Source organism: Vanellus vanellus, assembly GCF_965231255.1.
Source record: "Vanellus vanellus genome assembly, chromosome: 7".
NCBI lineage: Eukaryota > Metazoa > Chordata > Aves > Charadriiformes > Charadriidae > Vanellus > Vanellus vanellus.
Window position 1 is genome coordinate 35,928,635 of NC_138912.1, and position 12,699 is coordinate 35,941,333.

The following is a 12,699-nucleotide window of genomic DNA, read 5'->3' on the forward strand; positions in this document are numbered from 1 at the left end:
ACAATGGATGTCAGTTGTCCAGCTGGCTCTGACACAAGTTAGCAGTCAAGCATGTGGCCCTCCCTGCAGGACTACACACAGACAGCCAGTGATTTTCAGTGCCCCTAAAAGGATGATGGTATTCCCCTACCTGTGCTGGCCATGGTCCCAGGGGAGGAAACCTGATGACCCTGTAGTAAGGGGATGAGCTGTTGCTGGAATGGGGCCATGCAGCTGCTCTGGGTACACAGGGGCTAACTAAGGCAGCCATCTGTTGACAAAGCCATTCTCAGGGACACATAACTGTCCCTGTGTGCAGCCCCAAGCTGCCACTACCTCACTCTAGATAGCCACTGGCAGCTCTTTATTCTCAGTACTTCATATGGATATACTTTGCAGCATCATAACATGAAAGTTGCCACTATTTTTGTAGGTGACTTTAACACTGTAACAAATGTCAGGACATCTCAAAGGCTAATCAGATTGGCACATATGATAATTTCTCATCCACTATTTCGTGCTGGACCATGTCTAGGAAAAAGGAAGGCTTCTATTTCCAGAAAGGATTCTGTCCAACTTAATGAATAACTGGGTTTCTTATATTTTCTATAACCATTTTATGCAGACTACTTCATGGAGACCAGGATACAGAGCACTTGGAGTAACAAACTAATTCTATGTTAATGTTACTGCTCTAATTTCCTAATAACTCAAGTACTTGGTATAGTAAACAGCAAGAGGGCCTCAAAACTAATAGCTAAGTTACACAGAAGGAATGGTGCTCTAAAACTGCACATTCAACACAATCCATGTGCTAGATGATGCCCAGTACTCCCTTGCTGCAACACACTTCACTCCAGTATCAACGTACACTGACTTTGTTGGTACTGAATATCATGAAGGGTCTCTTTTTAAGAACAGGCTGTAAGTCCCAGAGGTTCTCAGGTAATTAGGCAGTTTCTGGCTTGTCAACCTCTACAGAATCTTTTCTGGTAAGCAGTACTTAAAAAAAAAATCTTCCATTTATCAAGCTCAATGGATGACCTTTTTTTAAAATTCTCCAAAGAATTTTCTTTCAAGGTTTCTGTTTTTTCTGAGTCAGTTTTCCTGTTCTTACTATGCCTTCTTACTTGGTATGCCCACCTGCCTTCATCAACTCCGCATTCCAACTCTACGAGAACACTTCTAAGAAAATAATCTGGTATGATTCAAGTTCACAAGCAACGTTAAAAAAAAAAAAAAAAAAGCAGGAAGGCATCATTAACAGCAAAACCCTAACTCAAATATACCTATGGAATACTAAGGAATTTTAAAGACATAAACCGAAAGGCCTATTCAGGGTTAAATCAATAAATAAATTCCTCCCAAACCTTATTTCACTGTCACGCTGCTGCATCAGCAAGCACATGCATGACAACAGATCTTACACTGTTACAGCAATGTCAAAGCTCAGAATGACACAGACCACAGCACTGCTACTCCATTCTTGTGCCAGCAAAACTGAGATCAAAATCTAGCAGACTTATTATTACATTTCTGAAATCTGATTACACATTGAATACATTTGTAATGTACCTCACTGCTTTTCTGCATCATGCTAAAAAGAGTCCATCCTACCAGTTAAATGATTGCACAGTGAAAATAATGGCAATTGAGAAATTTCAACTAGGTCATAGACTGTACAGATGATTATGATCAGTAAAAGGGATCCATGGCCAGATTTACACTGAGCAATGAAGACCTCCGAGCCACAACTGGTACTAGCATTGACAGGACTGATTTCAGAATCAGAACCACAGCCTGAGCTATTAACACTATTGAGAGACTGCAGTCTCCATTTCCAGGCTTGCATTTCTCACAGTCCAGTGAACCATGTGGCAGGATGCATATTTTAATAGAGTATTTGTGATTTGTAATTCTTTGCTGTGCCTCTCAGTTTTAGTTCCAGAAATTCAGTCCCTCCCTTTTAACAGAGTAATGTTAATTCAATTTCTCTGGGAATATAATTTATATTGGACGGTAAGTACCAAATGGCAAGGAAGCAATACACATCACTTTTCCTTGCTGTAAGAAAAAAAAACCCTCGGCAAAGATTTTAATGTTCCAGACAAAATACTGTCTTGTGCTTAAGTTTCCAATAAGCCACTAAACTAGAGCTACCAAATCATTCTGGAAAGTTCTGTTTTCCTGAAAGAGAGGGATAATTTTGTCAACAATTCCATAAACATATGTAACATAGATGCAATATAATTTAATCCCTTAATTGGGAAGAACTGAAATTCCAAGTAGTACGTAAGTCAAAACTGTTCACGTCATCCATTTCTGTACAAAGCATATTGGCTTCTCTGTCTGAACCAGTAACCCCAGCACTAACAGACTTTGATGGTAAGTGATGCAGCAATTTGCTGCCAAGAAGTTCTTAATTCACAGCCTTGCATGATGCCTAAGGCTGTATAGCTTGGGCAGAAGACAATGCAGATTTGCCAGGATGGATAATTGCACATTTCTATTGTAATGGATACAGTATGCAGCTAACACTTTCACCACTGGTCCCTGTATCAGCATTTCTGAAATCATTCACTTATTTTCATCTGTATTTACCCGTAAAACCTGTTTTTTTCCTTTAATTCTTTTTTTTAAAAACAACGCATCATCTTTTCCATTAGGCTGACACCTTACAAACTGGAAACTTAAGGCAGATATAAGAAAATTACATTTTTAACTGGAGAAAGAATAAAAAAGACTAGACTCGTGCTGAATGTAAACAAGCAGGCATAAACACAGCAAACAATAGTAAAAGTATTATAGACTAGTAGTTGCATGCAATGTAGCAAGCAGCTGGCTTTTATAAATAAGACTTGGTACACACTATTGCTTTGTTTGTCCCATCAAGTCTCCATTACTACCTTAACACTAATATATAAAAGAAAAGAAAAACAGACAGTGAAGTCAGACTTGGCTTTACAGGGCCCTGGATAATACTCTGCTTTCAACAGGAGGTTGCACCAGATGATCTCCTGAGGTCCCTTCCTTCTGCGATCCCCTGTGTTTGTTTCTCTTCTCTCCTTCCCCTCACTGACAAGACTGTGAGACGAGTAAAATGTGTGACAGTAGGAAGTAAGGTATGGTTCAAAAGATACTGCAGTAATTTTGGTTTAGAAAGAAGGCTCAGTGAACCATAGTATTTTGGATAAAAAGAGTAACAATGAATAGTATTAATAACATTTCAAATAATGAAAAAAGTTATAAATGTTAAGATACAGTAACTACAGGCTTGAATATGGTACTATCCAAGTGGTGAATTACTGATGCTCCTTTTAAGTACTTACTTCCATTTAGTCATATCTACAGTCACCTGGATAGCACATGTGAGCTGCTGCTTTGGACAGCAAAGATCTTCACGGTCAGGCCTATACGCAAAACGTAGCCTGACAACATCAAGAGCTTTTTCAAGTGTTTATATTTGCAATTATCTAAAGAGTCTAGTCTTCCAACATATACATAAACCAATATGAAAATGGTACATATTCTTGCTCGGGAGGGGGCATCTGCTTTTGACACTCCTATACTACAGAATGATTTCTCTTTATAGAAATAATATTGTACACAGATGTAAAAGGACAATTTCGGAACTGCACATACGGGGATGAAGGGACCGCTTATTGTCCTACCCACTATTCTTTTGATATGTAAAAAGAACTCAGAATCTAAAACTAGAAATCTCCCTGTAAAAACTGAGTGAATGGCTGGAGCACGGGAGCAGGGGCAGCAGTCAGAAGGATGTACAATGAACTGAAAAGTTAAAACTTGTCAGTCTGAAAGTGCAGGAATGTAGAAGCACAAAAGCCAGGTAGTTTCTATTACCATTTGTTGAAAGAAAGAAAGGGAAGGAAGGGGAGGAAGGGGAGGGGGAGAGAGAGAGGAGCGAAGAAGAGGAGAAAAGAAATCTATCATTCCCCAACTACCCTGCTGACTCTAAGTCAATAGTTTAAGCCTGGGGGACCTGAAGATGTGGGAGGAGCAGGGCCAACCCTCCTTGGATGCAGTAATAACGTATCCGTGGTTTTGCTTCCACTCCCATGTCTGAGATTGAAAGGGTGAGCAGCCACTTTCTCCTCTTCTATCTCCCTCCCTCTACCTAAGTTGTGAACACACCATCTGTTTTTTAAATCAATATATTAATCTGCTTTTCTACTAACCAAGTTTTACATTTTTTTGTGGAAACACCTCAACTCTTAAGAGCAGATACTTGTTATGGCAACTCCAAACTCTAAAGATATTTCTTAGGGTAACAACCGGAAAAATCCTATGTGTAGTTGTTTGCCAGAAAACAGAAATCGACTTTGTTTTTATTTGGGAACACAAACTGACCTGGTACTAAATGGAGATTAGCACTTAAAAAAATGTCAGCATGTTAAACTGAACTGTACGCAGACTGTCCCCCAAACTGTTGCAGTACACAGCGTTTTGACACGACATCTACAAGGTAGAGTCATAATAATAATGACTGAATTTATGATGCTAATACAGATCTAAACATAAACAAGTAAGTATTTTTACAACATGACATTGCTTCCCAGGTATATTGTGGGGTAAAGGGCATAGACATTTTTGGAAAACACGTATGTAGATGAATTAAGATATGAAATGTAACCCATGTGGGATAGCGCTTTGAGTTAAGTATTCCCCATAATGGTACCTCGAGGCTGGTAATCCTGACTCGAGATGTTAAAAAGCCAAGTAATTCGGCAAGGACAAATATCTGCTGGAAGCTTTTACTTGCACACATGCATATTTGATCATTGCACTGAAGAGTTTTAACCCACCTCTTATTTGGTTTCTGCAGCACAAACATACCATTCCCCAGTAACACCTTTTATGTGACTCAGGATAAGAACCTGAAAAGGGAACAGGTATCCAACTATCCCTAACAGACGACAGGCACTTCTTCCAGGCTCTTTTTTAAAGGACATCAGATATTACATCTTTTTTTCAGTCACACTGCATCCAGATATATCAATCTTTGGATGACAAGACTGACAGAGTAAGCAATGAAAGCACCATCTGAAGAAGGCAGGGCATGGAAACATGTGCTTGGTAACAACCACTGCCGAGCACATTTTTTCCTAAATAAGAAGGAAAGAAAATTTGCTCCTGGTTAAAAATAAAAAAGACGACAATGTAACAAGTAGTACGTTTATACCAGAAGCCTAGTGCATAAGTGAGCACAAGTGAAAATACACAAGAAAGTTCCTGCTTTCTGCCAGGGAAGTTGACAAGGAGCTGAGGGAAGGAAAGGTCAGCTCTGACATACTCAAGTCAGAAATGGCAAGAAAGTGATGAGAGCTGCACATCCAACTGGCTTGCTAACTACCGCTGCAGTTCTTCCTCTTGTGCAATTGGTGTAGGATAGAAAAACGAAGAAAAAGATATCTAACAAACTTCCCAAATTATATTTATAATGAGTTAGCATCATTCATAAATTTCAGACCAACAACAATGAAGTTTAACAACAATGAATTGTTGTTTGTCTTTCCTGCCCATGAGGTCTCAGGGCTCTCTTGGAAAAACAAACAATTATAAGACTGCAGTAAATGTCTCTCTTCTCAAAGGCTTCCCTGCTTTGCTTTGTTTTCTCTAGCTTCTAAATAGAAGTTCAATTCATGTGTGCTATTGCCTGCATCTGACAGGATCTAACTCATTCCTACTACAGAAGTAAAACCAAGTAGAAAACCCTGCGCGTACAGGATAATTCTGTCATTAATAAAAGCAAAGGTAGAATTTAAACTAGACACTTACTAAGTGCCTGAAAGGAAGGTTTTCACCACTGGCTATCTTCCTTTCCAAGAAGTCCATGTTCTGAAAATTCCTGTAACTCTGCTGGATACAAGAGATCGAAGTCTGCTGTGATGTCTCTTGTTGAGAGAAATCAAGTGTATGGAGAGCTCTGTTATGGATGAACTCTTACATTTCTTTAAAACAGAATGAAACGCTACTCAGAATTTGCAACCAACAAAAGGAGAAAAAGGGAACCCCTCCCAAGGGCACTCTGAGGTAAGCGAAACATTTTAAAAAGAGTCATGCTGTAGACACCTGGATGTGTAGCTAAACTGAGTCTGATTTTGCAAAGGAAATTAAAACTCGGAGTAAAAGACTATTAGCTGAAGAAATAAGAAGACAAGGAATGGAATGGGGATGTAGCGAGGATCTAGCTGAAATAAAAGTATCTAGGTATGACAGAACACCAAAATGAACGTTTGCCTCAGTTTTTGGGGAGGATTAGGGGTGGAGATGATGTACAACGTGGCGCAGAGAATGGCTGCTCAACGGTAATAAAGGCACAATCTGCAGAAGAAACACTGAAAGAGCCTAACACCATAAACTCTGAGGGAATCTATAGTCTCTATGCCAGAATTCTGAAAGAAACAGCACGTGGAATACACATTCAGCAGAAAGGATTTTTAAGAAATGCATCAAGATGATGCATTGTACCGGATAAGAACTACAATCTCAATATACGTTTTCCACCTCTCATAAAATTAGGGAACGCGAGTTCCTCAATCACTGCTTCCATGAACATAAGAAAAGTAAAAAGCATTTTGAATAGAGCATATGAACATTTTGCCGCCTTCCTTCTCTCTGGAAAACTCGTAGCCGTTCACTTGTATATCCTCCAATAAAAACAAAGAATTCCATGCAAATTTGACTTAGTGAATTCTGTTCCACTGTTCTTGGTGTATTTCCGTTAAAATGACTTTATTACATCTTCAGCTATCAGTAGTTATTATTCATTTGAAGTCATTACCACTTTCAACTGTGTTTAATATCCCAATGGGATATTATTAGCTGTTACTTCAATCCACCTGTGTCATACTCTTCAACAAACTACACTTTCATATAGAAGCTCCTTTTTGTTTTTAAAGAAGTTCTAGCATCAGTCTTAACATTATGCAACTTTTAGTATGTAGTCTCAAAAACTGTCAACCCGTTTCCTTTGACTCTTCAATATATTTCACATGACAGAACTCTTGTCTTTAATTCTATTATCTCCCCTGATCTATTTCCGTAACAGCAATATTCTGACTAAAACACTGCCTTCTGATTAAAACACCACCCAGATAATGCCCAAATGTTCCTGTGCAAAATCAAGGTTCCAAAGCCTCGACAATTTAACAAAAATCAGATGCTTCAAGAGTCAAAAAAGGACTGAGGAATGTGGGCACTAATAAGCACATGCAGCCATACACCCTGGATCAAATATCAGACAATTTCAAATCAACAGCTTAAAAAAAAAAAGCATCTTATGGGAAGCATCCTGCAGTTCCAGAAGCATTTCTATTACTGCTCGTCAGTGCAGCACTCCTTCCACTATTTAGTTGCTCTCAAGTGTTATTCAGATTATACCTGCAGGACTGAAATGAAAGTTTTATGTATCTGTGGTTAAGCTTGGACGTTGAAATGCATATCTGATAATTTGCATTAACAATAGTATTTGGCAGCATTTTACAGTTAGAAACTCTATTTTTCAAAACACTCGCTCTGTGTAATTACATGCTTGAAACGCTTCTTGAGGGACTCATCGGGAGAGTTTCTGCTTTTACTTTGATGTTGAAAAATTGCCCCCTGTGAATCAGTGTCCTTGTTCATTTACACTTCTCGATTATATTCTGATCAACAATTTCTTTCCCTGCTTCAGTCTTACAATCCCCTGTAATCAGCAACACATTGTTCTTTGGCACAGTATCAGTAAGCCTCTGTAAGTTGGCCACAGAAGACACTTACTTCTTCACCTTCGCTGCTGTGGTAACAGCATACGTCTGAATAACCATCAGTTTACTAAAGATTCTTAGAGGCAGACAGAAATGAAACTGGTATTGTCTGGAATGCATCTAATTAGGAATGCAAATACATCCTTACTCAAATAATGAATGCCAGGGTTTCCTCATCACTCTCTCTGTGCTGGCGGTCAGTATCTCTAAGGGATGGCAGAATAGCCGACTATCATTTCACCAAACCCCAAAAAACACCCCTCATGACAGTGTCTGAATAATGGTATTCATTAAGTAGAAAGCTGCACACGTCCTTTTTTATTTTTTTTTTTTTAAATCTCCTGAGCTTTTGTCAGGACTCTGCAATTGCTGGGCTGTTGAATACATTCAAATACAGTTGAATATTTTTCAAGCCAAATTGATTTCTAAGGCAAACACATACATCGTTTAGGTTAATGGGAGAGGTGGAGGCAGGCTCTTATCCCATTGGTCATAACTTCTTCAGGTCAGAGGAGGAGGAGGAGGTGTATCTGCTCTTTGCTACCCACAGCTTCAGGTACAGCTTCTGATACTTCGCTTTTCCTTGCCTTGTCAAATTGCACTTGCAAAGTAGCAGTGGGAGATGTCACTGATAGAAATCTTTGTATTAATACTGTCCATGCAGGTGTTGTGCAATGACCTACAGTTTTACAGATGCACTATGCACTAGTACACACACTGTGCACTTACTGGGAGTTATGCATATGTACAGTCTCTTCAGCTGAAAGTATTTTCCCCTCATGCTTCAAAAAGAAGTACAGGGAATGTAATATCCTTTTCTTTTTTTCAGTGACTGTCCACATACATACACACATCACAGAGGACTGTAAGAATATACACTCAAGAGTTTCCTGCAGAGCAGCATCTGCGTCTCATAGAGACTGACTGAAGCTTTGTTACACTTCTCAGTGCCTTTCCCAAAATTGAAAAACTCCAGAAAGAAATAGTCAGTCACGATCATCTGGAGTTCAAGCCTGAGATGACTGGACATACAGAAGACTCAGATCTCACTGAGGAACTGAAAGAAACAACTTTGTAATATTAAAAAAACAGGAGTCCCTGAGTCACTAAGGGAATGCGGGATGAGCAATGTGGGCTCAATTGGGCTTCATTAAATGAAGCTCAACCGATCCAGAAAAAAAAGAGAGTTGTCCTAACCGGAAGTCTTAGCCTATATGTTCGCTGAAATGGGAACTAATCAGAAGACCTAACAGAGGATGGGCCTCAGTCTGGTTTGTTTTGCCAGACAAATCCAACTCCCATAAACTCCTCCTGTCATGGGTAACATGCTGCATGTTTCAGGATCTCTCTTTAGTATATAAACAATTTCAGAACTGACAATTGCAACAAGGGTGAGACATTTTAAAGATTTTGTACATTTGAACTCCTACTGGAACTGTTTAACTTATACACTGCAATATGTTGTGATTCACTAGTATTTCCCGTATTAGAAGGGTTGGAAGGAATATTTAAAAGCCATCTAGTTCAAACCCCCTGCAATAAGCAAGGACACCTTCCACTACATCAGGTTGCTCAGAGCCCCGTCCAACCTGACCTGGAACGTTTCCAGGGATGGGGCATCCACCACCTCGCTGGGCAACCTGGACCAGTGTTTCACCACCCTCACTGTGACAGATTTCTTCCTTATCTCTAGTCTGAATCTTTCCTCTTTTAGTGTAAAGCCATTACCCCCTGTCCTATCGCAACAGGCCCTCGCTACTAAAAAGTTTGTCCCCATCTTTCTTATAAGCCCCCTTTAAGTACTGAAAGGCCACCGTAAGGTCTCCCCAGAGCCTTCTCTTCTGCAGCCTGAACAGCCCCAGCTCTCTCAGCCTGTCCTCACGGGAGAGGTGCTCCAGCCCTCAGATCATTTTTGTGGCCCTCCTCTGGACTCACTCCAACAGGTCTGTGTCCTTCGTATGTTGGGGGCTCCAGAGGTGCAGGCAGTACTCCAGGTGGGGTCTCACCAGAGCGGAGTAGAGGGGCGGACCTGCTGGGCACACTAGCCTGAAAAATGTTTTTATACTCAAAAGAAATGAGGAATCTGTTTCTTACTTTCTTCCAACTGAAAACACAGTGCAGATGTATCTACATTTCAAATAATGTTTAATGCTATTTAAAAACAAAATTGCTGAACGTACACATACTGCAGCTGAGTTGTATCATTTGAAATGGGATTTGGGGACCGCAGATATTTGGGGGAAATTCTGCATCTGATAGAATTCTGTTTCAAATTCTAAAAATAAGCTGTTGTGAAGCATTTTCTTGAACTTCAGGAAGAACACGAGGATAAGTACGTTACTTGTGACTGTGTAAGACTGACAGAAATCATAGAATCATAGAATCACTGAGGTTGGAAGGGACCTTTAAGATCATCAAGTCCAACCATTAATCTACCCTGACAAAACCCACTTCTAAACCATGCCCCTAAGTACCACATCTACCCTTTTTTTTAAAAAACTCCAGGGATGGCAAATCCACCACCTCCCTGGGCAGCCTATTCCAATGTTTAATAATCAGACTGTTAATAAATCAGACTGTTAAGTCTTCTGGTGTGAAGCTGACAAAAAAAAAAAAAGGTATTATCAAGGTCACCTGAATATACTCTCCATTCCTACAGACCACAAAATAAGGTTAAGGTTGAAGAGCTACAAGCAGATTTGGGTTTGTAGCCACAAGTTCATAATTAATGAAGTCAATGAAGATCTTTATCAACTAAACATAAATAAATATTTTTATGCAACATTCTGATCTGGTACTCAACAGAATTCTAGTCTTCCTGAGTTATAATCATGTGTATTTCATTGTAATCCCAATCTGCCAGATCAGTTCAATCTGGGTATGAGTTATGGGGCATTGTTCGCATACACAGTTCTACATTCTCCTGAAAATGCTCTGATGTACTGAACTATCACAGAAATCAATATTTAATGAACACATAAAAAACTTACCCGAATCATCATGACTGAGCATCTGATGTTATGAATTGTATCATATACCTTCTTAGAAATGTCTACAAACTGGTTATCGTCAAACAGATGCACTGTGTTCTTGCTTAAGCTCTCCAATGCAATATTTACTTGACTAATAAACTCTGGAATCACTATTTAAAAAAGAAAACACAAACAAAATTCAGTGAGCATAAAAAACATAAAACATAATTTTTCTTTCTGGCAAATTGCTTCACATTGATTAAAACCCTATTTAAAAAAACACTATAGCAATAACATGATTAGTTTTAAGTGAGAACACGTAGTTTTTATCACAGTGATAAAAATGCACTTGGTGGGCATGTAAGTTGTGGACAGTGTAATAAGTAATTTAGCAAAAGAATTGTGCTTCAGCTAAAATGGATGTGTGCTTGTTATGGCTTCAGCTAAGACGGGTGCGTGCTTGCTATGCGTTTGGGAAAGGGATACTGTTAAATAGGGTATCAGACGACAGCAACAGTTGAAAGTACCGAACCGTTGCAGAACAAAGGGGTGGTGCGGACAGCTAAGACAACTGCAGAAGTGTAAAGAATAAAGAAGCCACAAGAAGGACATGGTGATAAAGACTTCGAGCCTTCCTCTGACGACCACCAGGAAGACCCCTGAGGAAGCATAGCGACTGCGCCGCTAGAAGGGAGCGGGTGTGTTGGGGGCGCAGTTGCATTCCAAGAACTCATTTATTATGTAAATTGGGGGTGGGTCGCATTCCAAACCCTCATTGATTATGCAAATTATTTTCAAAGAAGAAACATGAATAAGTATAAGAAATATGAAATAAAAACAAGCGTTTGTGAAGGAAAAAATGAGCCACAGGAGGAGAAATCCTCTGTGTAACTCCCAGCGCTTTGCTCCACCGAATTTGCCCCGGACTAAAATTCAATACAGTGAGTGTGTTTCTCATAACAGTTATACAATACAACAAAGAAGAAGAAAGTTTTAAAAGTGGGGTTGGCGAAGCAGTTGCCAGTGATTTCAGTAGTAATTTTACTCAGAGAATCGGGATGAAGTTGGAACTACTATTAAACAGACTCCCACTATTTCAGTATCTCCTTTCAGTCTGAATGGACACAAAAACTACCAAAACATCGATGCTTATTCTCCAAATTAAAAAGTCCCACTATTGTAACCTGGACTTACCAAGGCAGTTTACCTTGTTTGATTGAATCAAACAAATTCTAAAATTTGACTCAGTTTGATATTAACCTGTCCTGTACCCAGAATGTCCTGGGAGTTTTCTTTTGGTGTTCCATGGCCTTATTTTGCATAGTGACCTGGTACCACTATACGTCCCTTGATCATTCACATGAATTAGAAGCAAAGGAAACCCAACACAGAATACAGAATGAAGAGAGAATGGAGCTGGAAAATCCATCATGTGCAAAAGGACCTCAAACAAGTACAGATCAAACTCATTTGCAACAACTCGTTCCCTATCACTTGGAGACTGATGACACAGAAGAAACAGAAAGAAAAGGGACAGAACTCAACTCCCGTAATATTCAATATGAGTAACATAAACCTTGCGGAAGAGCAGCTTTTTTCAGGCAATGGGTTGGTTTCAAATACAAGTATAACATGCCTTCCACCCCTTCCTCCACAATTGCGCACTGTGTAATTCATAAATTCTCATCACATGAAAGGAACACTACCAATACGTTAAGAATGAATCTTGTCAAGCAAATTTTGACACACGTAAGAATTTTTTATGTAGACAAAGCTTCAGCTGAAGTCAACAAGACTTCTGAATTAGAAAATGTGGCAACATATATTTCAAATATTAGGTAAGATGCCACAATAACGCTTTAACCCCTAACTTTACCTGGAAAACCACACATAATCGTTGGAGACATTTAAATTCACTCTTAAACTACAGTGACTTCACTGTCTTCAAGCTCAGCTGTTTCTCTCTACAGTGCAGAACG

The 12,699-nt window shown here is 39.4% G+C and overlaps 1 protein-coding gene across 1 annotated transcript in view; it reads right to left on the reverse strand.

The window, feature by feature from the left end:
• The window catches only part of CTNNA3 (catenin alpha 3), a gene marked incomplete at both ends in the record, with an annotated part of 521,829 nt that overhangs the window by 78,628 nt on the left and 430,502 nt on the right, over positions 1–12,699 (reverse strand). Inside the window, one exon of the mRNA XM_082486059.1 lies at positions 10,739–10,890. Coding sequence (XP_082342185.1) covers positions 10,739–10,890 — 152 coding nt within the window. The remainder of the gene's footprint in view (positions 1–10,738; positions 10,891–12,699) is intronic.